General features: G+C 39.7%; 3 protein-coding genes across 3 annotated transcripts in view; 2 read left to right on the forward strand and 1 right to left on the reverse strand.

Annotated features, from left to right (window-relative positions):
* sntb2 (syntrophin, beta 2) overlaps positions 1-5,275 on the forward strand; it is a 31,931-nt gene extending 26,656 nt beyond the window's left edge. Inside the window, exons 6-7 of the mRNA XM_032587524.1 lie at positions 1,654-1,844; positions 2,130-5,275. Coding sequence (XP_032443415.1) covers positions 1,654-1,844; positions 2,130-2,222 — 284 coding nt within the window. The 3' untranslated portion in view covers positions 2,223-5,275. The remainder of the gene's footprint in view (positions 1-1,653; positions 1,845-2,129) is intronic.
* A 1,415-nt stretch (positions 5,276-6,690) lies between these two features.
* vps4a (vacuolar protein sorting 4 homolog A) lies at positions 6,691-16,853 on the forward strand. Its single transcript, XM_032587535.1, has 11 exons — positions 6,691-6,944; positions 8,795-8,906; positions 8,989-9,133; positions 10,254-10,315; positions 10,680-10,799; positions 10,934-11,090; positions 11,175-11,323; positions 11,473-11,554; positions 13,000-13,219; positions 13,367-13,507; positions 14,641-16,853. The coding sequence occupies exons 1-11, from the start codon at positions 6,924-6,926 to the stop codon at positions 14,740-14,742; spliced, it is 1,311 nt and encodes a 436-aa protein (XP_032443426.1). The 5' UTR covers positions 6,691-6,923; the 3' UTR covers positions 14,743-16,853.
* An 89-nt stretch (positions 16,854-16,942) lies between these two features.
* cdk10 (cyclin dependent kinase 10) lies at positions 16,943-25,244 on the reverse strand. The gene is made up of 13 exons (XM_032587544.1): positions 25,036-25,244; positions 24,693-24,765; positions 24,536-24,607; positions 24,290-24,392; positions 23,920-24,001; positions 22,939-23,006; positions 21,509-21,561; positions 21,094-21,163; positions 19,043-19,102; positions 18,741-18,864; positions 17,878-18,017; positions 17,740-17,792; positions 16,943-17,665 (listed from the first exon to the last, which is right to left on the reverse strand). Exons 1-13 carry the CDS (start codon positions 25,123-25,125, stop codon positions 17,562-17,564), a joined length of 1,092 nt encoding a protein of 363 aa, XP_032443435.1. The 5' UTR covers positions 25,126-25,244; the 3' UTR covers positions 16,943-17,561.
* Positions 25,245-25,976: the final 732 nt, after the last annotated feature.

Genomic DNA, 25,976 nt, shown 5'->3' on the forward strand with positions numbered 1-25,976 from the left:
AATATCTGGAGTAGAGCTGCACAATATTGCAAATTTACCTTAATTGTTGTACTGCTGCTTTAACTGCAGAAAATGTCAGCTAATTATTCAAGTAACATGCATTTTGTTATAGAGCCAGCATCTGATTCTGCTGAAGGTTTCTTATTGTTAAAGGGGAGTTTTCCTCTCCTCTGTCGCCACATAAAATAGAAAACTTTTCAACAAATTTTAAATGTAAATGTATTGCTTTGCTTAATAACTAGGATTGATTTGAATGTATGTGACTGAGTAGGAATCTGTCTGAATGGTTGGAATGACTTGAGATGATATTGGTTCTGAACTGGCGTTACGGATGTATTGTTTCAGTCTGATTGATTAAGAAGTCTAAGAAAATATGGACATTTTCAAGGTAAAGATCAGAGGAGAAATTGGCATATTTCCATTTCTAGATTTGATTTTATTGATCCATCTTGAAATTTGCAATTGTGGATCACCTCATAACAGAAACTTCTACCTTTCAAACCTCAGAAACGCCTCAGAATCACTTTTCAGATTTAGAGACTCGTTTATCTCGGCGTACTCGTGTTGCACAGAGTCTGGTTGAGGTTATGTGAGACAGCTGACCTGTTTGCCGTAGCGTGATGATCTTTAACCACAGGATGTGGGTTCTTCTTTCTGTATGATGTCGTCATTCTAGTCTGTGGTTAACTGAAATGCTGTTTTTAGGATAACATACATGTTTAGATTTTTTTTAAAGTCACAAATTATTGATTGGTCTTCTTCACATAAAATAGTCTGAACAGGAAGCGTCTGACAGCAGCTGTCCCACAAAGGTTTATCGCAGCTCAGAGAAAGAGCAGCTTTGTGTCGAGAAAAGCACAACCGGGAGCCAGGACAAGGGAATGTTTTTGCTCCAAGCAGAACAATAGCTGCCTGTCGGAACAGTAATGGAGAGACTCTGACTTTTTTTTTTTAATGCTCCTTCCTCGTCCAGTTGCTACACAAACACATGGCTGTGCAGATACATTCTTGTCACTGGAGATACAGTGTTACACAGTGAAATGCTTTTGGATCCAATGACTTGTGTCTGGACAGGGTGGTCTGGGTTTTACATAGAAAATAAACTCTTTTGGGGGGTGGCATTAGTTAAATTTTCAATATTTGAATATGTCTGACATTAATGTCAGACTAAACATTTCCTGTTATATGTCAAGATCACCAAATTTGACAATCAGAACATTTCTTTCAAATATTCTCCAGATTACATTCCCTCAGTATTTGGTATAATAGCTTTTGAGAGTGATTAACTATGATCAAAGGTTTTGCTTATACTCCCACAGTAGTTAGGTGGCATTTTTGCCCATTCCTCCTGAGTCAGGTTTGTGGACCCCCTTTCTCTCACACATACCTTTTCAGCTCAGCTCACAAATATTCTGTTGGACCAAAGTTAAAGGTTTGTGATTCAACATGTTGAGGTTTTTGTTGTGCTTAAGCTACTTTGTAGCTAACTTGGAGGTATGCTTATGGTCTTTATAAAGTGTGTGTATATTCAACTGATCTATGGATCAATAATGTATTGATCCAAAATGTAAAAAATTTCTGGAATTTGTAATTGGTGCTAATCAAAGTGAACTGAGACATTTTCTTGTGTTTGACCGTACTGTTTTCTGACAGGTTGCACGTTGAATAGACAGGACGTCCGGCTCACGCTGCACTACGAAAAGGGCTTTACTATTACAAGGGAGCCAGCTGACCAAACAGGGGGCGCTGTTCTCTTCAGGTACCCCTACGAAAAGCTGAAAATGTCCGCCGACGATGGAATACGCAATCTTTACCTTGACTTTGGTGGTCCAGAGGGAGAAATGGTGAGTTATATAAACAATAACAATTTTCCTGATCTGTTTCAATGTAGTACACCAATAAAACGTAGAACTTGAAATCTTTGTTTTAAAATTGAATAAAAAATTTTAACACGTAAAATATAATTTCCTTCCTAACATAGCTGCTTCATTTCAGAGCAGATAACCTATTAATAAGGGCCCATTGTACCTTAACATCCCTGTCTTTATTTGTCCCATCTGTTCTGTGCTATTGTCCTTTTGTTGTTTTTGTTTTAACGTCTTACTCACTGCCTTCCTTCCTCCCCGCAGGTGTTCGACCTCCACTCGGGTCCAAAGCCGGTGGTCTTCGTCCTCCACTCCTTCCTGTCAGCCAAGCTCACCCGCATGGGCCTTCTGACGTGAACTAGCCGACTCACTTCAGCCACAGACGGAAGGATTTACGTTTCACAGCCGATTTTATGTTTATTTTTTTTCCCACTTTCTCGACTCACGGTTGAGGTTAGGCCTGCCGGCGGCGCTGCAGGGAAAGTTTAAAGCACGAGTCGTTTTGTTGATTGTCTCAGAAATGTGCCTTCCAGCTCCCCCTCTCAGCCTCTCGTAATCATGTGCGCTGCAAAGTTGATGTAAAAGGAAGGAGCGTTTCGCTTTGGGTCGGGAGGATTAAGGAAGCTACTTCAACGTGCAAAAAGTAGGAGTTGATCAAATCTCTTCACATTCCACACAGCAAAGTTTAAACCTGGTTGTAGTGGGCTGATGTAAAAGACCGCAGCACTAGAGGTTTTACTGAAAACCTCAGTCAGGAGGGCTTTTGTAGATACAAAACAGAGTTAAGCACAAACTAGTCGATTTTCCCTGTTTTTTCTCTGCCTATCATTCCATTACAGCCTTTCCATGCAGCTGGGCTCTTTTTAACTCGTGTTTGTCTTTGTGTCAGCCTGTGCTAGGAAGGTGTTTTAGAGTCGCAGTGCAGTCACCTGAGCAGAGATGGTGCGAACGGTGTGGCTCCATACTACAAGCTAGAGACGGTGTGACCGCACGTCATCCCTAACTGCTGTTTGTAATCAGGATCGCCAGCTGTGCCTTTTTAACTTGTAGTCAATGACACTCTTTATAAGGTTTCCTTTTATACTCCACGTTATAAGAGCTTTGACCATGCACAAGCAATAGTATTGCTCTGATAGTGTAAACCATGTTACTGTGTTTTATAAGTGTATATCTTTCCCATGAAAGCATGACTCTTATCAACAATCAGATTATAAGTTACTTCTCCTTTCAGCTACAACTCCCCCTTTTCCCCATTCTGTTTATTTATCCAAGTTGCTTAAAATTACCTCTTTTTTTCCCCCTCCTTCTCTACTACAACTTCAGCAGCGAGTTATGGTATAAAAACTTGTCCGACAGGCATGCCATCATGTGACAGAGATATGAATGTATTCCAAGGGCCGCTTCATTCTTCCTTAAACCTATTTTAAACTTTTCTTTACTTTTCCCTCGACAAAGATCATCCAAACAAGCTCTCTTATTTTGTAAAGTGGGCAAAAGATTTTGCCAGCTTGTCACACGACAAATGTTGGCCACATTTCACACCACCAACTGCGAAATTCACTGATTTTTCCATCAACACAAAAAATATCTACTTTTAAAAAAAAAAAGCAGTTTTCAGGATGAATCACCTCAAAAGTTTATATTGAAAATAATTGAAACTACAGCCTTGTTGCTGATTATTAATAAATTCAAATCAGGCTTGTCCCTAAATAACCTCAGTTTTAAAAGTGTGTTTTCAAATACAGCAAAAAAAAGTCATCAGATTAACAAAAGCTGATCTGACTGTCTTTGTGTAATTGTAAAAAGGACATGTTTCTCTAAAATTAACTGTTTAAAAAGATACATGATTTTTATTGCTCTCATAAAAACAAGAGAAAAACAGATACTGATCTTAACTGTAAATGTACTTTAAATAAATTGCTAGTCTCCTATGTTATCTTGAAATATAACATACTGGTTTACTTATGTTATATAGACCATATAAAGTTGCCTGACCTGACAAATAGGAGTTTTTCTACAGAGTTTATCATTCATGCTAAGCTAGGCTAGTTCAACTAGAAGTTAAGTTTTGCTTTTAGCAGGACCTTTTATTTGATCTAAATTTTGATCAAAGCCATAAATGTTTTTAAAGACTTTTACTCTGTTATGCAATATAAATTTGAATCATTTCCAAAAAAAAAGAACATTTAAAAGTTCTTATCACTTGTTAATTGTAAAAATCTCATTTAAAAAGATAATGTAGCATCAGTCAAGCTATTACTCGACTGAATGCTAGCTGAGCCTAGCTTTGAGCAGATTTTAAACTTAAACTAGTTCCGGTTCAAAGTGTGTTTAATTTGGGTATTATAGTCCTCTACTTAAAATGCTTATAACATTAGGACAATATGACATATAACACAATATTAAAACAATCTAGACTTGAGCAACATGCTCTGAATAAAGCTTTGTCACCATTTTTTATACTTGCAATATTATAACAACAACTGTTTATGTCCAAAGACTTTGTGGTCTTTTAGTTTGTAAATTAGGATAAGGACATGTTAAAGACAGTGAGATGTGATTGAAAAGGTTTGGAAACAAGCTTAATCAATGGTGGCAAGGTGTACAAATTTTGTATAATTATCATTTACACACAGGCATCATCTGGGACTGGTTCATGTTTCTGAAGTTCCCCCTCAGTGTAGCCTCAGTTCTGTTAGACCTCAGACAATGTCCCATTGTGTCCACTGACTGTGCACCGCAGGAAAACCAGATAAACCTCTCTGTTCTCAGAACGAGGTCTGTCCGGCATGTCTGACCTCCATACTGTAGGAAAACAGCATTTTTAGAAAGTGAAAACACATTTCTGTCCAGTTCCTTTTTGAACAGTTTAAGCCTTATTCAAAACAAGTTAATGTTAACGGTGTTTAAGCAGAAGTAGACTCTACTTCCTTTACTCCACTCAGCATAAATGAGTGGAGTAACTCCTGCTACATTGTTGAGCATACAGTAGAGATTGTTCTTGAGGCTGTTGATGTGACGTCTGCTTATATAGCTGTGACCTTATAATTGTGTTAATTTACTCAATAAGCTTCAGGTTTTCCTGTTTTTAATTGATGCACTCGCCTGGCAAAACCCTTTAAACCTTTGAATGTACACTTTAACCTTCCTCTTTTTTTCTTCTTATGAAATCATGGCATTCCTGTCTATGCAAATTAACGCTTCAAAGAGAGGGTTTTATTAAACCAAAGGTATTATCTGTGGCAGCTTGCGTCCTACACAATCATAAGACTGAAAAAAATACTGTGCTGCTGCAACAACTTGTCATATGCAAAGTATTTTAGATACCCTTCCAAAATACAGTATACAATGTACAATACCAATGTAGTTACTTTATGTGTAAATATCAATAAAACTGTAAATTGAATGTTTTTCTCTCGTTTTCTTGTGGTTTTTGATTTCACTCTGTAATTGGAGTTCATTTGAGACGTTTGTGTTCAACTTTAGTTGCTTAACTAGAAGCCTGTTCCACCTTGTGAGAGGTTGCTCATACGTACAGGGTAGAGCTTTTCTAAAGTTTTCAGATCACTTGAAGGTTTTCACATTTAAAAAGTACATTAGTCCACATAATGGACTGTGGCAAAACTCTAACTTCTCATGAGCTTCTTTCTTATTTATGCTTTCCTTGCTCTGCCTGTTTGCACCACCCATCCAGACATTTCCCATCGAAAACTCATGAGGAGTGACTTTCCTCCATCCAGGTCTTGTGTAGGTCAAAGGTCAGATAAAGGTTAGCTAATATTAATGGAGACCCTACACATCCTGGACACAAACTGTTTAGAAACAGACCAGAAAGGCGGCTGAACACTTAACAGTCTGAGGACCCAGACTGATACCATGCAAATTTTCACCAATGAAATCTGGTCTTACCCTTTGTGAAAATAGTGCATACATATTTTATATTTCAGATGTCTGAGAGCAAAACAGAGGTGTAGTCGAATTCCTTTTTTTTTGTGTGCACAAGGTTGGCAAATAAAGATGATTCTGTTTTTCTTAGCGCAGCACAAGAGGTTCCTCCATAAAGACTGGATAAAACCTGGAGATGACAAGTACAGCGATAATTCTACACTTGCAAAACAGTACATGTTGGTAATTTCAGATTTAGTGGCTTGTCCAAGGGATCTCACAAGATGTGGTGGAAGGAAGCTGTTAATGCGGCTGCCGGTTGCCACATAGCTGTGCTGAAAAGCTGTTAAAGCTAAAGGCCTTTAAAAATACCTAAACCCTGAAGAACATGCTTTACTCTAAATTTTGTGTTGGTGGACGATAAAAAAACATTTGCACACTGCTACATATTTAATGTATTACATTTTATGCATTAGATATGTTTAACTTTTTTTTTGTTACTTTTTAAAATTATTGTATATTTGTGTTTCTATGGAAATCTTCGCTTTATGCTTTCCATGCAGCACAGACCGCTGCAGAAGATTTTTTTTTTCTGCCAACAGCCATCACTATCTTCAATAACTCTTTGAAGAATTTAAATTAATGAGTTACAACAACATTTAATTTCCCTTCGGGATTAATAAAGTATTTTTGATCAGTTTAAATTGAGTGTAATACCCGAGATTCGACGCTAGGCGGCAGTAACTTAACTGACCTTGGCAGCTATCAAGTTGGCTTTAATTAACCGGATCTAATGATTCCTTGCCTTCAAATTACCAACATCTTTATCGCTGGTATTACTGTGTAGATTAGCGCTAGTTTTTTTTTTTTTTCAACAAAATGTACCAAACTGTCCAAAGATGTTTTTCTTTTAAAAAGAGCTGCCACCGTTTGGAGGCTTTTCTGTAGCGCTTTGGAAACTTGAACCGGAAGCTTTTCTGGTGTCAACCAGCTTGTCTGAAGCTGCAGTGTTGTTGTTGCTAGCGCTTTAGCCGCTGCTCTGTTCTTGTCATGTCACTAACGGCAAATTTACCGTAAACACACTGTCACAAACAAACATTGTTTTTAAGCGTTCGCCTTTGTGGAGGGGTAAGAAGATAAAGCTGTGGCCGGGGAGCCGAAAAGTGAGATGAAATGACAACGTCGACACTACAGGTACGTCTCAACGTTAGCTAGTAGAGCTAGCAGAGCTAACCTTTGAGTTTAAACCAGCCTGGTTCTGAGCAGTTCAAACACTGAGCGTTTTTCTTCAAGTCTTTTTATTGGTTTACATCTAATTACTAAAATCGCCGGATGAATTCTAGATTTTAGTAGTCGATTTTACTTGATTCAAAACTAAAACAAAAGACTTAAATACTGCACACCATATATATAAATGCATGATTATGTCTATGCTGCTAACCTTCCATAAGCATTTGAAGTATATATTTATTGCTACCCAAAACTATTTATCATATACAGTAAATGAAATGGATTGTTTCTGTTATTTAAGGTTCAGAGGTCACAAACTTTGTTCAACAGTTTTGCTTTTTTTGTCTTTTTCCTGCAACTCTCAGACAACAAATGACACATTTTGACATTTTTGATCCATCTGTCAATAACCTGGAACCACAAAAAAGTTATATGAATACATTTCTTGTAGCAGAACAATATGAGTTCACATTACATTTTACTTTCATGGTAAATAAATGTGAGGTTTATCTTGCACAGCAAGAATTTCAGGGCTTGTTTTGGTAAAATTATGTCCAACATCTATTGAAAGCGAAACTTGTAAAAGCATATTTGATTTACATCTAATGGAGTCAGCGCTTTAGCCACTGCTCTGTTCAGTATGTAATGCTCTTAATGTATAACTCTGAAGTCAAGTTACAGCCACACTTGTTCAGTTTTTTGAAAACAGAAATCTGCAGCTCAATATACTTAGTGTTTTAGGAGCAACTTGTTGAAGATAAAATCGAACAGCAGAATGAAGAAGAAAATGCATCTAAGTGACTTTGAGTATTAGATTGTTGTTGGTGTGAGTATTCAGAAATTGCTGATCCACTGGGAATCTTTTAAGCAGAATAATTTCCCTGGTTTACAGAGAAAATGTCCGGAAAGCGACAGTTGTGTCGATGATAAAGCCTTGCTGATGTCAGAGGATGCTGGGCAGACTGGTTTGTGACTGTAGCTCAAAACACCGCTTTATACAACAAATAAAGCGTTCAGGGACATCATCTCTCAACTCGCATGTCATTTGGGTGGAAATGTGCAGAAAACCACATTAGGTTCTGCATCTGCCTAAGATGAGGAAACTGATGCTACAGAGGTTTGCTTAAGCTGAACAATTACTGCTTGCCTGGTACGATGAGTCTTGAATTCAACTACAACATTCAAGATGGCGCAGTCAGAATTTGATGTAAATGAAAAAAAACAAGTGTTTGGACAGAATCTCTGTTGTGCTTGTATTTAGCTGCCTTCTGGTCCTTTTGCCCCACCATTACAGTTTAACCTCAGATCTCCTCCTTCAGGTCTTTTTGGACTTACTTTGACATTTGATGCTGTAAAAGGACAGTGTTCAATTCTAGTCGTCATGACACAAGTGCTCTGTTTGTGATAGGTTTATTCCCTTCTCACAGCTTTTTCAACATGTGCGACATCAGGGAATGTAACACCTAGCAGTGAAGCTGGAAATATGTAAGACATGCAGGACTCCGGTCTTCTATGACTCAAATTGGACATCACTGTGTTAAAAACATCTCACGTAATATACTCATGGTCTAATGGGATTGTGGTTTGATCTAGAAGATAGTTTCTCATAATTTGTGAAAAGTTAAAGAAGGACATAAAAGGATTAGAGACAAAGTGGAAATTGGGGATAATATGAAATCTTCTAAAACTTTAAATTGGAGAAGCAGGCTGAGATTCTAGCACCGGGGAGCGATGTGGCAGCTCTTAGTAACAGTTTGAACTCTCTGTCTGTCCAGCGTTGATCCTCTGAAATTATATTTCCGAATCTGCTGCAGAAAGCGATTGATCTCGTCACCAAAGCCACAGAGGAGGACAAAGCGAAGAATTATGAGGAGGCTTTGCGATTGTACCAGCATGCTGTGGAATACTTCCTGCATGCCATCAAATGTAAGTATTGCATCCCGACAATTTGCCGGCCTCTGTGGGTGCCGTGTTCTTCACGTTGCCGCGCGATGGTCACTGTGTCCAGATGAGGCCCACAGCGACAAAGCCAAGGAGAGCATACGTGCCAAGTGTATGCAGTACCTGGACAGAGCGGAGAAGCTCAAAGACTATCTGAAGAACAAAGACAAGCAGGGCAAGAAGCCCGTCAAGGAGGCACAGAGTAATGACAAGTACGTTGTCTCTCTCTTCTTAAAGCACCCAGAGTTCTTGGTGCCTTGCTGAAGTATTCACACCTCTTGAACTTTTTCAGATTTGATTAAATTTCTACAACAAAACTTAAGTGGATTTTGTTTGGATTTTATGTGATGGGCCAACACAGAGTAGCCGAAACATGAGAAGTGAAAGGAAAATGATACATGGGTTTTTAAATTTACAGATTTGATGTAAATTTTCATTTTTTATCGCCCCCTCCTTTTACAAGGAAACACCCTTAAAAAAGAAACTGTTTCCAGCAGAAGTCAGGTAATTTGTAAACAGAGTGTGTCTGTGTGTAATCCACTCTCATTATAAATGCAGCTGCTCTGTTTCTGGCCTCAGAGGTTTGTTAGAAAACATTGGTAGACAAACGACATCATGAAGACAGAGAAACTCAGCAGACAGGTCAGGGATGAAGACGTGGAGAAGTAAAAGCTTTGACTTCCTCACAGAACTCTGAAAAACAACCATCCCCATGTTAAAACATGCTGGTGGCAGCATTATGCTGTGGGGATGCTTTTCTTCAGTGAAACCTATTAGTTAGAAAATGGTTGGAGTTCTATTATAAACTTTCAAACAGTTTATGCTTGAAACTGTGTCGGATTTTTGGTTTCTAGCAGAACAACGGCCCTAAACATAAAGCTGGCGTTGCAGTGGAATACTTATTCATGTGCTAGAATGGTCTAGTCAAAGCCCAGACCTAAATTCAGTTGGGAATCTGTGACAAGACTTGAAAATTGATAACGCTCTCCATCCAACATGACGAGACTTAAATGGGGGAAATCTGTCTGGTTCTGGGTATGGAAAGCTGGTTGAAACAAACCCAAAACACGGGATTCTGCAAAAATACTGACCCAGGGAGGCGGAATACAAATACACTCAACACATTTTTGATTTTTATTTATTTGTACCGATTTCTTCTGTTTGATGCACAGCTTTGTGTTTGTCTATCACATGAAAATCACAAGAAAGTCCATTAACGTTTGTGGCTTTGATATGTGAAACATGGAAAGGTTTGAGGAGACGTGAATGAGGTTACGCTGCACTGCAACCACCGCGGCCTTGAGGTCATTTTACTTTTTGTTTGTTTTTAAGGAGCGACAGCGACAGTGAGGGAGAAAACCCAGAGAAGAAGAAACTGCAGGAGCAACTTATGGGTCAGTCGACTGGCAGAAATTGTATCTGTCATAGAAAAAAAACTAACTGTGGGACTGACTGTATTTATAAAGCAGCAGCATCACCCTGATGGCGTCTTTTGGCTCATCTTCCAAATCATGACTGATGTTTAACATTGGAGTTGCTAACTGAGCTGCCAGAGACTCTCATACAGCTTTACTGATGCTAGTTTGTGACAAGTTCGACTTTTGTAACCCCATTTATCAAGATAAAAATATTAAAATATAGAAAATTCTCTACTGTTAGTTTCTTCATGCTGATGTGCTCTTGCTATCTGTTTGGTAGCGTCGTGAACAAGCTGTGCATCGTTTTTTCATCTGTCTGAGGTCTGTTTGTGTTTTCCAGGTGCCATTGTGATGGAGAAGCCCAATGTAAGGTGGAATGACGTTGCTGGACTGGAGGGAGCAAAAGAAGCTTTGAAGGAAGCTGTTATCCTGCCCATCAAGTTCCCTCACCTCTTCACAGGTTTGATCTTCCCTCTGTCGTTCTGATTACACATCGACTGTTTCTGTACCAACCGATGTAATGTTTCAGTGGGATAAAAATCCTCAAGCTTGGCTTCAAAGTTTTATTTCACTGCAGCGTCTCTTCTCTCTCAGGCAAGCGGACTCCGTGGAGAGGCATCCTTCTGTTCGGTCCTCCAGGGACGGGGAAGTCCTACCTGGCCAAGGCCGTGGCCACCGAAGCCAACAACTCCACCTTCTTCTCCGTGTCCTCCTCTGACCTCATGTCCAAGTGGCTGGGAGAGAGCGAGAAGTACGTTATGCATCGATGCAGCGTTATGGATACGGATGGATCCGCAGCAGCTACAGATTGAATGTTTCTGTCCGTCTCCGTCAGGCTGGTGAAGAACCTGTTCGATCTGGCGCGTCAGCACAAACCTTCGATCATCTTCATCGACGAAGTGGACTCGCTGTGCGGCTCCAGGAACGAGAACGAGAGCGAGGCGGCGCGCCGCATCAAGACAGAGTTTCTGGTCCAGATGCAAGGTCAGGAGCCACGCCACGCTCCTGTGAAACATTTATTAACATTTATTCAATGTTCAGTTTAAACATTATTCCTAGCTGTTACAATAATATGTAGTCATCCAGCAAGAGAGCCTATTTAGATGTTAACCACAACTGTTTGCTTATTTTAGGTGTTGGCAACAATAACGATGGTATTTTGGTGCTTGGAGCCACCAACATCCCCTGGGTGCTGGACGCTGCCATTCGCAGAAGGTCAGAAGATCAGAAGTTCAATACTTCAAAACTATTAGCTTGGCTTCTGGTGGGCTTGTTGCACAGATTTGTCATAATTGTAACCATTTTGGGTTATTAAGAAAATATTTTTTTAACCAGGACCACACAACCAGATAGTTTCGTGTTTGAATGCACGAGAAAATCGAGATGTAACTATGTCAAGTTAAGATGTAACTTTCTTAACGTAGCTTAACATTTAGCTACATTAAGAAAGAATAACTTCTGTTAACTAAACTGGTACGTCTTTAAACACATGCAGGAATGTAAATGCATCTAAGATAACAAAAAATAACAGTGTACCTGTAAAGGGAACACGCCTGTTTAACATGCCAGGGATCTGTAATGTATAATAGATCATTTTAAAGCCTTTTTGACCTGTAAAGTGACGTATTTCCTGTATTATTCAAGTAGACAAAACCTGTTAAAGGAAAATAGCCTAAATAAAAAAGTGAGCTCACCCTGAGGCCTACACATTAACTGCAACAACAGGATGTGAATGATATAGTGGTGATGGTTGAGTTTTAAATGTTTAAAAACAGTATCTCCAAATATAAAGTGCAGTGGACAAATGGAAAAAAATTGCATTTCTTGCGAAAGTGAAGCTGTAAGCTGAATATTTTTAGTGATAATTGCAGAAGCATCTGACATCAGCTGAAGGCGACTTGCAGAAAAGTAAGAAGTAGGCAGAAGCAGTAGAATAAAGCAAAATCCTGTAAAATGCAAATGGAAAAACTGCAGAAGAAGCATGAAAAATTCCACCCAAAGAATATTAGAGATTCATGCTGTTTACAAAGCTAACCTGTAAGGTCACATAAGCTAAAACTAGCTAAAATAATAATGATAGCATTCAGGCATGGCCTGCAGTAATGCACTCTATGCAGTGTGAAAGAAAACAGAAATGTAATAAGCAGAAACATTAAAAAAATCAAACGGTCTGCAATCTTTCAAAGAAAAACTTTCTGCTTATCATTAGTTGAAGAATATAAACGGGAAGAAAAACTGGTTTTAGCTCATCGACTGCAGAGCAGTTTATAGTTAGCTAAAGCATATATAGATTATGCTGATGGTTGTGGGTCACCATCATGTTTTTATAACATTATAGTGTGATAACAGCAATGTGTGAGGTTTTGGCTACAAAGTTAATGTTAGATGAAATTCTGGAATTAGGATTGGAAGGAGGGTCGGATTGGGAACCCTCAGAGCTAGTGGGCCAGTGTTTTTTTGTTTTCTTAAATTTTTAAGAGGAATATTATAAAATCTGCAAAAGATATGAAACAGGTGAAATAACCAGGAGTAGTTGAAGGATATGACTATTAAAGTTTTTGGTTGATAGTTGTGTGTAGTTTGATTTCTAAGCACCAGGAGCCAGAGGTTTTCCTCTCAGCCGCTGACTGTCCAGTTAAAGTTGTTCTCTGTGGGATCAGATTCGAGAAGAGGATCTACATCCCTCTCCCGGAGGAGCCGGCCCGGGCCCAGATGTTCCGACTTCACCTTGGCAACACGCCGCACAGCCTGAGCGACGCCGACCTCCGCGAGCTCGCGCGCAAAACGGACGGCTACTCGGGCGCCGACATCAGCATCATTGTTCGGGACGCGCTCATGCAGCCGGTCAGGAAGGTCCAGTCGGCTACTCACTTTAAAAAGGTACGAAAGGCTCAGACGTGCCGTGAACCGCTGACCTCCCGGATGTCATGTTTAATATTTCAAATCTCTAATCTAGAGTTCAGCTTGAATGGTTTTCATTTCTGAAACGCAGCGTCTGTTGTTTTTTTCCCCCTTGTTTCCCTGCAGGTTCGTGGTCCGTCCCGAAGCAACAACCAGGTGATGGTGGATGACCTCTTGACCCCGTGTTCCCCTGGAGATCCTGCAGCCATAGAAATGACCTGGATGGATGTGCCTAGTGATAAGCTACTGGAGCCCATAGTTTGCATGGTGAGAGACGATGGCGAAAAATGTGTTCGAAACCTTGAAGTAAATACATTTTTATCATCGATTACTTTTGTTTTAGCTCAACTCACAGGCTTTCTGCATTATATATATCTGTGGTTGATTTCTGAACCGTTTCTATTTAGATTTAGGCAAATAATTTGGATCATCGTCTCTTCTTTTATCTTGAGCCTTTATGGTTTTACCAAAAGCTTTACATGTTAAAACAGAAAGAAATTCTGAGAAAACTTGTACCTTTTTGAACAGAAAGAGCAGAAAATGGTTCCCTGCATGTGTCCCAAGCAGCATGTAGATGTCGCTGGTGGTTGTCATGGAGACATGATGACCCTAAGATGCCACTCTTTACATCATTCTTCTATCGCCGTGTACGGTGGCAAAATAAGCCTGGATTCCTGTGTCATGCTGTGTTTGATCAAATTGATAACTAAGAGTTCTTAAAAACTGATGCACTTAAAAAATTTTAATAGATTTTAAAATGAATTGGCAGGGTTGCTAATAATTTAGCAACCACTTGGTTATAAGCAATTATACATATCAGTAAATTAAAAATCAGATACGAATTTACTAAAACAAATAAATTAACTTTGTAAGATACTTTAGACATGGAGAGATGTTAAGTAATGATTTAATGATGCGTTTTCTGTATTAAATAACTGAAATAAAAATAAATTTTTACAGATGTTCTAATTTACTTAAGAAAAAGCCACATTGAATCTGTCACTGTGGTTCTCACAAAACCAAAAAGGAAATGGTTTTTATTATGGAATCAAGAAAAAATGGTTTTCAGTATTTTTTCTGTAAGTTTTTTATGCAAAATTACCTACAACAGACTTTTAAAAGTAACTAGCTTTAAACTATGTTGCCTATCTTTCTTCATTTTCTATTTTCACAGAAGAGGCTCTTTTCCACTAGGGAATCATTTTGTCCTAAAATCTGAAAACAGAAATAATTTTTGCTTTAGTAATAAAACATTTTGTTGTGGCTCCAGATGAGTTTTAGTTTGTAGCAGCTGGTGCAAAATATGCTGACTCTCGATCTAGATAAATCACCACGGTGAGATTTTGGAGCAGGAAGTGGCAGTGAATCTTCTTCTTCTTCTTCCTCCTCCTCCTCTGCAGTCGGACATGTTGCGCTCTCTGTCCACCACGCGTCCCACAGTCAACACCGAAGACCTGATGAAGGTGAAGAAGTTCACAGAGGACTTTGGGATGGAGGGTTGAGGGATGCCGGCCCCGGAGGCTCAGACCTGCTCCCAGTAACGCCACTCCTCTTCGTCCTCCTCCTCCTCACCGCTGTGTAGGCTTCCATCTCTCAGACTGGTTGACATCCTCCTGATCTGACGTCTGTTAAAGCAGGCCACGATTATAGAACATCCGAAGGACGTTTTCCAAATGCCACATTAGACAAATCTGTGTGGTTTTTTTTGTTTGCTTTTTTTTGGTAGTTGGACAGTAGATCTCATGTCTCTCGCCCTCATTTCTGATGATGTAACCCTGCAGAATCTTCACTACATGAACTCGGCTGCATTTTACGCTGGGAAACGCTCCAAGTCCGCCCCGAGCCGACCCGCTCTACGACTGAAGGACTGTACGTTTTGTCGCCGTCGTGCACTTTGCTTTGGATCCACATGAAGGACCCTGATGACTGAAGGTGAAGCAGAAGTTTATAATTTCCACCAGGCATGCAAGCGTGTGAATGCATCTCAGTGTTTTTATTGTTAAACGTGCGTGTCTTAATGTTTCTGTTTAAATGTCAGGAGCCGGTTGTTCGCGTATTTAATGTTGAAGCGTGTCTGGCTCAGGCCTGCAGCTGCAGGCTGGTAGCAATCTGACCGAAGTGTTTTACACAAGAGATGTGCCTGACTGGGAGAAAAACGCCTCTAGTTTTTATTATTCCTAATCCTAGGATGAAAAATGGAAGGATTTTCTGGTCTTCTTTTGTCACGTTGTAACAAATCAAAATATTTGAACTCTAAATTTAAAGAAAAAAAGTTCATTTGTTTTAGCTTTATCAGTGGAATAATACAAATTATTTTTCTGCAGATTGAAATTTTTTTTTTTTTTTGAGCTTCAGTTTTTTTTTTTAATCTATTCTCATTTAACTTTATACCAGAAAAAAAGGAGCTTTGAAACTTTGAAATTTTGGCGTTTTGCCTGCAAAATGTCCCGATTCTTCAGTTTATCCGATCAGACTTTTTCTGGCCTATAGGAATTTCTGGTGGCACATTATACAGATTATACAGCAGAGTTGATGGAGGTCATAGTTTTAAATTAGGGTTTCACAAATTCCATAAAATATGATATTAGGTTTGAACCCAAATCTTCCAGGCACTTTTCTTTCTTTACCTTTTACACACAGACCTCATCACTCTGTGAGTTTTATTTTGTTTCTGGCAATAAACGGAAGAATGAGAGTCCACCCAGCTCATTAAACATGGATAAACATGGAACGAAAGCCAGAAACTTTAAAGATAAAATCCTACCAATGATTGCTTCCGACAGGTGCGATTGCCGATATTGCGAAAACGATTTGAAAAATCATGCAGCTCTACTTTGAATCCTACGATTTTCCAGAATTTAGGCATAAAAATCAGATTTTTCAGAATAATTTAGGCATTTTGAGGTCAAACTCAAAATAATCTAATTTTGACAATTAAAAGAAATCTTTCATTTGGAAATAACCTGAAGCAGTCATTAGGTATTGCAGTTACCGTTTGGGGTAACAAATGCCAATGTTTTTACATTTTGGATAAAATATTTAATTGCATCTCATTACAGCTGAACCAGAACAATCACTTGATTTTTAAAACCTTGTCAACGCCCACGAAGGAGACCCTGTCCGGCACATCTCTGAGATTTCCCTGCACATGTAGTGTTAACCTTATTTATGATTATTCGTCACCTCGGTAGAGAAACAGTATGTTTACATTTGAAGTATTACCTTTCTTGCTGATTTAGCACCTTTGAAAGGCCTAATTGATTTTTTGGATTGTTTTTTTTTTGCTTTTTGGGAGAGAAATCCACACTAATTTTCCTTTGAGATGCTGTCGTCTAGTTTTGTTTTCAGTCATCTTGGTTGCTAGGAGAGCAGCTGGACGTCTTCATCGACTCTTGACATCAGGACTCCAAGCTCCGTGTGTCCTGACTGAGCGATGTGGTGAATTGATAACTCAGCGCTACAGTAGTACAGCTCTGTGTTTGTCCAGGTACCTTCTGGTTCAGTGGGAGCTTAGTTAACAAAATCCCTGGTGTGGGGAAATAACCTGCTGCTGGCTGTGTAACCATTACAACTAATTTAACCGGAGTTAATAAAAACTGACATTTCAAATGAAGTTGGTGTTGCTGTATCGTTTACACACACACACCCACACACACACAAAAAAAAAATGTTTAGAGATTTTCAGGACTGGTTGAGTTTTTGTAAACGTTTTTAATTTACATAGTATTTATAAAAGATATGTTACAGGCATGTTTACATAAAACAGAGATCTAATCATTTAAAGAAGCAGAGATTGTTCACACAACCCAGCAGGTTAGTATTAGTGCAGTCATTACACCTCGGTTTTTCAACCTGTAAAACTTTTATCATAAATTTACATTGTGCCTATCAAAGCACTACTGTTCATTATAGAGGCAGAATGCACCAACGAAGAAAAACAAAGGCCTTTATACAGACAACAAAACCAACAATAAAAAGACGAGTTTCAGACGTTTTTAAATATTTTCTTTCATTACCATGAAACACTTTACCAGGTTCTAATTTAAGGTGAATTAATTTAGAATTTAAAAATATTGGATCTGAACACTGAAAAATGTCACGAAATGTACCTGTTTGTGTTTAAGAAGCAGGTAAAACTGAAGAAGAAAGCACAACAAAATAAAACAGAGCTATCTTGTTATGTTGTACACTTGATAATTTAGCCCGCTTCGGCTCTTTTTGTTTTGATCACTTTAACAAAGTTGGCTTTAAAACTTATTTTCTCCCCCTGAACTTCGCCTCCAGTGTGGCACCGCAGCTCCCCACCCGGGGGCAGTAATCCTCAGACTTTGCTGCTCTTCCTCCTCTTCGGCTGGCTCTCCGCCTGAACAACCGCTCGCTTGTTTCGATGGTGCGGGAACGTCGGCATCAGCTCCGGCTCGCAGGCTGGAACAGAAGACAGGCCGCATGGGTTGGCAGAGGTCAGAGGTCACTCGTTAACTGTTGAATAATAAACTCACGCAGAGGTTTCTCTTTGAAGTAGGAGCTCTCCAGACAATCTTTGGCGGTCGCTCTGGGACAGGAAAACAGAACCGCACTTAAATCTCGACCACACCGTGTTGTGGTAGCAATAATAATATTAAGTCCATGTGTGCTACCTGCGCTGTGGGTTGTACATGAAGAGCAGGTTGAGCAGTCTGTGTCCAGCATCAGACAGCCAGGTGAACTTGTTCTTCAGGTTGTTGTACGGCTGCTTCCTCAGGCTGTACTGACCGATGAGCGGCAGCTGAGAGAAACCCTGCAACAAACACGCCGTCTTCATAAAATGCTGCAAGAGACGGAGCCTGAGAGAAATAGCAACTTCTACAGATTTTAGAGCAACAATTACACGTTTGCACTCAAAATGCTCACATCTTTTCAAAAATTTACAAGCTTTTTATGGAAGATTTCTGGGCTTTTTGGTGGAGGTTTACCTTTTTTATCCCTAGCTACAATGGCCCTAAAATGCCGTCGTACTGTCACACTCAAACGGTTACATGTGCAGGTAATTTGGGGGTTGGGAAAATGTTCATAACATCCATTTCACTCCAAGTTACATACCGAGCTGTGGAGTGGGATTGTGGCTGGTAATGTGAAAGCGCTTTGAATAGGACAGGACTGGATATAAAATGTGTCGGCTTGTGTAATGTGTAAAATCATACTGGTGCCTAACCATATCGAGTCACAGAACTCCAAGACATCCTCTGTATTTTTGCCTGACAGAAAAGTCAGATTACAAGATTAAATAGTCCTGTCAAGATAAAATGCAAGACCTGAGACCAACATATGAAAGACCAACTTTAAAAACAAAAAGACATTTTAAGGCCTAATTTCAGATACATGAATTTAAGACTCTTTAAGGATTTTTGCTTCAGCCCTCCGTCACACCCACTAACAGAATGAGTCGGCAGCACTTGAATTAGAGGCTGATTTCTGCAGCGCTCATCTCTGGAGGGTTCTCCCTCCCGGACCAGAGTCTCACCGGCCAGATGTTCTCATTGGGCGTCCCCAGCAGCTGCACGATCAGGTCCACCTGCTGGATCTCTGAGGTTCCGGGCAGCAGAGGTTTGTGGGCCAGCAGCTCGGCCAGGATACAGCCCACTGCCCTGCGAAGGAAACGTCACGACCTGCTTCATCTTTTACAGTGATGTCAGAGCAGCTGACATTTCTACAACTCGAGTACCGATGTGGCACATAAAAACCTCAGCATAGCATGAGAACGCCATTTCTGCTCCCCAGAAAGCCAAACCTGCAAACTCGATCAGACCTGCTGGGATTTCTCACCACATGTCCAGAGCTGTAGTTTGAGTCTTCGTCCCCAGGAGGAGCTCCGGAGCTCGGTACCTGCGTGCAGGAGAAGACACGGTTAGACTGCAGGCCTCAATGAGATAATGAAGCTGGATTACTGCAGAGGATTAACGGGAAGAGTTTCCACTGAGGCAGCGCAAGCACAGCAACACGAGGGGAATTTCCACGGCGCATCACACACAGGTCAACGGATCGAACAGAAGGAGACCTGATTATTCACCGCCATCACTTTTAGACATCATCTGCAACAAGGAGGCTGAGTTACTCAAGAAGCAGACAACCGTAACCACGCATATTAATGGAAAGTTGAGTGAAAGGAAAACGATAGGTAAGAAATAGGGTGGGGAAGTCTAAAGTCGGGTGAAGATATACCCGAAACTTCAAATATCTGTTCAATCCATCGTATGAGAATGTGAAGAGGATGATGTGACATAAAGGCCCGTAGTTCCTCTGGAGGAGCTGCTTCTCATGTGAAAGAATCTGTTTGACAGGCTGCTCTCCACAAACCTTTTTGGTCAACATGGAGAACAATAAATAAACTAATGCTTCACATTCACCTGAAAACACCATGGAAAGTGAAAGCACCGGTCAGAAAGCTTCAGAGTTGATGGAGATAAATTGAGGAAGAACACCAGTTTAAAAACGCAGAGGTTGCACTGCAGCACAACGACAAGCCTAAACATCCAGCCAGCGCTACAATGGAACAGTTTAGATCAAAGGATATCCATATGTCAACATGGCCTAGTCAAAGTCCAGCTTAAGCTACTTTCCAAAGTAAAATGGCTGAAAATTTCTGCTTCTCGATGTTGAAAGATACTCTGAAAGATTTGCATAATTGGAACAAAAGGTGGTAAATTATTGACTCAGGAGAGGCTGAATACATTTGCACACCACACTTGTCAGATTTTTGTTTTAAGAAAAAACAAAACATGTATTGTTTTTTTTCTTGCTTTACAAGCAAGAAAACCTTTGTGTTGATCTCAATAAAATTAAATACCAGTAAAAAAAAAATTAAGTTTGGCACCTGATGCGAAACAACATGGACGACCTTTATTATTTCTGGAAAGAGTCGCAGAAAGCTCCAGGCAATCACAGCCGCCTGTATAAATCCTGTTCCGTGATCAGACGAGCTGCTTACTGTCCAAACAAACGTGCAGCCATGTTACAGATTTAGCTCTCATGTGAGCGAGAGGAAGCAGGTTGTCTTGGTCAGAATTTACTGCCAAAACAAGAGCGATGATTTCCACGCAGAGAATTAGAGCTGCTGCTAAATAAAAACAACAAATCCTGGGAATCTAACATTTATCCAAATGCCAGTTACGCAACAGCCAAGGTACCCGCAGTAAATTTGGGCCTAAGCCTGGATGCTCCTTTTATCTCCAACCCCGACCGGTCACCAGTTAATCTGATGTTATGAGTTCTTTAAACCTTCGTTTTGTCTTTGTTTCTCTCGTTACTTGGACTCTGGTGCTCTTGTCAAATTCAGGATTTGAGAGAAATTTCTGAGAGTTCTGCACAGAAACAAAAATAACTTATCTGGGCTCATTCAGATTTGTTTCCATTGTTACTTAATATGAGGACAACATATAAGACAACTCCAGGAGTTTTATGGTGCGTTCACGACCTACAGCGTTTTGAGCGTGAGGCGCATCTGGTTTACATTCAAAGTCTATGTGGAGGCGCAACGAAGGCCATTGTGATGCGTTTCGAGCGTCTAGCCGAACCGTTTGGCGGGTCAAGAGCGCCAACAAACAACAACGGCTAGAGCCAACACGTTTGACGCGCCTCCACATAGACTATGAATGTAAACCAGATGCGCAAAATGCAAGTGTGGAGTAAAATGTCAACGTCTGCATTCAAAGTGCACACGCGCCGAACTTGAAGCGTCGGACGCGTTTTTGCCGCGCGTGACGCACCATTAGGCAGCTTCAACTGAAACGTCTGGAAGTAAGAGGACAACTTGTTGCCGTTTCTGCAGATGCTCTGGATTTATTGATGGACGTGCTTCAGCGTCCGGAAACACTCACCACAGTGTGACCACTCTGGGGGTCATTGGCGGCTGAGGGATCCCGTACATCCTGGCCAATCCAAAATCAGCTGAACCGCAGAGAAAAAGAAAAGGATGGATGAGCAACCAGAGCTGCAGAAAGTTTATTTCTAAACTTGCCAATAGGGAAGTTTGAGATTTATTTTTTTTTAAATCTACAAAAAATTTCTAGAAACTCATTAAATATACAGAGAGAGGAAACACTAAAACTAAGAATTATTCTGGAAATGCCGACAAGCTGATAAAAATATGGCGTCACAAGCCGTAAAATAAATGTACATGTTCTTGAAGTAACATAATTTTGCCCTGGAAATCTATCCTGCAATAAGGGAGGCAGGGATTACCAGAGAAGCTGCTGCAGTGGTGTTGGTGGTAATGTTACCGTACGGACTCACCGATCTTAACGCAGCCTTTGTCGGTCATCAGCAGATTAGACACCTTCAGGTCCCTGATAACGAGATAGAGCAGATTAATGAGGCCGCTGTTCTCAGCTCCGTTTGCTGCGGTACATCTTCGGTCCTTACGTTTTTTTTTTTGTTTTTTTTTAAAGCTCACTGTTTGCACACAGCTGCATGTCTTCACTCTTAGAGATTAACAGCTTAGCCTGCTATGTTGAGCTGAAAGCAAAAGTTTTCTGCATTACGTGGGTGGATCTATTTGAACCTCCTTAGATCATTAGCGCGACTAAGGCTGAACTCATCGCCTGCTACATGTCGGGTTCAGAGTTCGCAGCTTAAACTATCTCAACAAAACGTTAGCAGCTCACTGGTTCTTAAACATTTATATCCTCAGACAGATATTTTGTTTATGCTTATATGTGGATAATCTAAAAAAAGTACAATAGAAAAATAAGCATATGGACCTTTTAAAAGATAGTATTACCCCTAACCTTGGCGTGCCATGTCTCTGAAACTAAAAGCTTGGTTATTTAATAAGCAGTTACAAAGCAAATTATGCTAGTTTTGACAATTGTTTTTTTCCCCTTTGCCTGCAACTCTTTGTTTTTTTTATTCTTTCAGGATTGACCCATTTTTTAGCTCATTCCAGTCTCCCATCAGCTCTGACTAGTGTCCCTATCCTTTAATGGTGCGTTCACACCAAATGCGTTTTGAGAGTCAGGCGCGTCTGGCATACTTTCAAAGTCTATGTGGAGGTGCGTTTCAAGCGTCTACCGAGGCGCGATTTGAACTGTTTGGAGCGTTTTGAGCACTTGACGGATTCAACGTGTCCAACGGTCCTCATAGATGTTAATTGTAAACCAGGCGCACAAAATGCTTTTGGTGTGAACGCGCCAAAAGTGCAAACGCGTGAAATTTGAAGCGTCAGATGCGTTTTTGATGTGCGTAACGCATTTGGTGTGAATGCACCATTAGACAAACAATCATCATTATGCTGTCATCACCATACTTTAACATGGGTGTGGTGTATTCAGGGTGATCTGCAGCGTTGGTTTCTTAGCATTTTGCATGCAAGCCAGAAAATTGAGTTTTGGACTCAAAACGCAACACAAATCGGCTTTTAGCAGACAGCAGAGGAGGATTTCTTCTAGCCTTACATTTTTTTCACGTAAAAAGGTCAGAATCGAGGAACACACCACTAAAACTTATCCTGTGGATCCCTGAAGCTCCTCCATTGTTAGCTGTTTCTCTGAGCAACATAAAGGAAACCAAAAAGAAATGTCTTCTTATTTGGAAAAAAAAACAACAAAAAAAAAACTGAACATATATTAATTTTCTTCCACCTCCAAATTGTGAACTAATTTGAGTTGTTCAATCAGACACATTTTGTAAAGTTTCAGGTTGTGTGAATCCTCTGGAAGGCTCACCTGTGTATAATGAAGCTGTGATGGAGATACTCTAAGCCTCTGAGCAGCTGAAGGACGATGCACTTCACCTGGAGGAGAGAGGAAATATCTTCAAACAACAGATGGGAAATGTACATGTTGACTTTATTCTTCTCTTTTAAGTAGCTTAATTTTTGGATAGTTTTTGATCGTCTTCAAAAGGCTGAAAGATTTCAACACATTTCATTTTTAACAGCCATCCGCCATTTTCCAGACGCCCTCCATGAGCGTTGGCATCTCGGCCACTAAAGGAAACCGCTGATGTGTTCACTGTAGTATTGCACACACAGATGTTGACATTTGATGAATTTCGCAGCTGTAATTGTCAATGTGGAATTTGAAGAAATGAAATCACTGCAGTTCCAAGGACGCAATGACTGTTTCCACAATACATTAAACATTTCACAACAACAAAGGACCACATGCATGAGCAGCTATAGTGGTGGTAGTCATGGAGTAGATTACAAACCCGGCAGTTAAATCCTAATCTAAATGGAGTACGGTAATCTTCCCAATCAAGTGAACCATCCGCCACTCCCCCTAGCCTACCAAGCCTGGTTTGGACTTGATGATATATAAAACACTAAAAACAACAAAAAAAAGATTCATTTCCTATCAGATTAATATCAGATACAACACAGGTTAGTATAGACACAAAAACATCACCCTTTGTTTTAATATAAACATTTAAATGTGCAGGTAAACCGAGATGTCTTGAGGTGTGAAACAACGCTGTATTTGTCTGGTGTCCATGCATGGTGCCCCGGAAGAGAAACACAAACTTTTCAGTACGTATTCGTACCCAGTTTTTCAAAAAAGTTGCTTCAATAAATGTAAATAATGACTAAGCACGTCTGGTGTAAACATGTTTGAAAAGAATGCTTGATTAGTAACAAAGTAGGGAAGTAAATGTGTGATTGTTAAAATAATTTAAAAAATAAATAAATAGTAACAGAGTTTTACCTGAGCTTCGGAGAATGGCGTCTGCATGTTTTCCAGCAGACTGGCCAAGTCCTGTTCACAGTAACTCATCACCAGAAACAAACTGGAAGAAAGACGAACACAAACTTGTACTTAGTTTTTCTGCACATACTTTTTCTTTTCTTGTTTCAATTTATCACGTCAGTGTTATATATGTTGTTATATTTTCATACACCTGAGGTTAGGTTTGAATGATTTTAGATTTGTCTTACATACAAAACAGTATCTGGCTAATTCCACCACTGTAGGAGGCCATTCCATTTAAATAATGTATTTATACAAAGGAGTATTTTAAGCAGGTTGCTGTTGGCTCTGTGTCTATGTATAAAAACAGGTTTTAGTGGGTGGGTACCTCTCCAGATGGCTGCCTACCACCACCTCTTTCAGCTCCACGATGTTTGGATGTCTCAACCTCAGCAGCAGTGTTATCTCTCTCAGGCTGCTGATGGGAATCCCTGACAGAAAAAAAAAACTAAATACTTTAAGAACTTCGTAGTATTTGTACAACTTATAATCCTTGAGGGTGAACTTTTCATTCATTGTATAGTTGCAGACAAACGTGTCCTGAATTAGATTTGTAGCAGCAAAATGTCCTCACCATCCTTCTCGTTGTCCATGCGGACCTTCTTCAACGCCACTATCTCATCCGACTTGGTGTCACGGGCTCGGTCTGAAGGAGGAAGAGAAACCGTTCAGTTCGTCGACGAGTCGGATATAGTCGATCTGAGTCGATCCAATGTGTCGGCCCAACTTACACACAATGCCGTATGTTCCTTCTCCTATTCGGTTGAGTTTCTCAAACTCCCGGACACTTCGGCAGCTTCCAAACTAAAGGAATTAAAAATAAATACTGAAAACATACTTTAAAAAAAAATACTGAGGAGCTATGAAGGACTGTATGTATGAAGTAGGTTTTTCTTGACGTGACTTGTTTTGACACGTCGCAGTATATGCCGATAATTACCATAAGCTACGTAGATGTATAAAATACTGTCAATTATATCTTGTCGATCCATTCAGTCAGGCATATATAGTTTCAATAAAATTAGCCAAGTCGAGAACGAGGTTCGGCATTGTTTCCAGCATTCATCCACTCACCCGGTCATTCTGGGGCACTGTGAAGGTTTTCTTGTCTTTAATGGACTTCAGCTTTATCAAGTCCGGTTCATCCTCGCCGACGGCGTCCATTCTCTGAGTTTTTAAAAGGTTTTGCAGCTCAGATGAGAAGAGAGACGTCAGGTAGGACGTCCAATAAGCATGGCGCCGTTGTAGTTTGTTTTGTGTCCACACGCAGGACAACAAAGAGCTTTCACGGAGTTTGAGGCCATTTAAATCCTTTCCATGAGTGTCAGTTTTGGAGTTAAAAATAAATATCTACAGGGAAACTAATCAGAAAGAAAACAAATTATTTATTGAAACCGTACAAAACCGAGGCAGTTGTAGATATATAAAAACATTCTATTATCCTAATTATTATTGCTCTGTCAGTTAAAGAAGTTGTGGTATTTGCACACTATTTGTAGACGCTTTTGTTTTGAATACATTGCTTTAGCTGCAGCTCATAGTTGTAAAATTACTTTATATCAAAGGCCAAAAGTTCCATGATCCAACAAATAGATATTTTGTTAATGGTTATTTAACAAATGAAAATAAAAACAATTATACGTTTTTCAAATGTATACAGAAAAAAAAATAACTACATAATTATTCCTTAATAATAAATGATTATTATTGATGTTAAATAACTGTTAAATTATGAAAACAATTATTGTTTAACCTTACGGTTGTTCTGTGTGAAATTTATTTACAATGGTTTCAGTATTTATTTCCTGTGCTAAAGCTCATAATCATGCAAGACAGTTTGTTTTCCCATTTGATCTTCATCAGGTCATTTAATACTTTTTTCAAAAATCAAGGTATTTTATAAAAATGTGTTTATTTAATGTAATAAAATTATCACCTAATTTATATATGTATCACTCTCTCTCTCTTGTGTATATACTGTATCTACATACATACACAAAGGGAAACTGACCCAT

This window comes from Xiphophorus hellerii, chromosome 2, assembly GCF_003331165.1.
Source record: "Xiphophorus hellerii strain 12219 chromosome 2, Xiphophorus_hellerii-4.1, whole genome shotgun sequence".
NCBI lineage: Eukaryota > Metazoa > Chordata > Actinopteri > Cyprinodontiformes > Poeciliidae > Xiphophorus > Xiphophorus hellerii.

Coding starts and splice junctions, on each gene's coding strand:
- cdk10 (XM_032587544.1), bottom strand. CDS start 25,125: ATGGACGCCGTCGGCGAGGATGAACCGGACTTGATAAAGCTGAAGTCC. Junction 24,393..24,535: donor CATGGACAACGAGAAGGATG/GTGAGGACATTT, acceptor TTTTTCTGTCAG/GGATTCCCATCAGCAGCCTG. Junction 17,793..17,877: donor ATGTACAACCCACAGCGCAG/GTAGCACACATG, acceptor TTCCTGTCCCAG/AGCGACCGCCAAAGATTGTC.
- vps4a (XM_032587535.1), top strand. CDS start 6,924: ATGACAACGTCGACACTACAG. Junction 6,945..8,794: donor TGACAACGTCGACACTACAG/GTACGTCTCAAC, acceptor AATCTGCTGCAG/AAAGCGATTGATCTCGTCAC. Junction 9,134..10,253: donor GAGGCACAGAGTAATGACAA/GTACGTTGTCTC, acceptor TTTGTTTTTAAG/GAGCGACAGCGACAGTGAGG.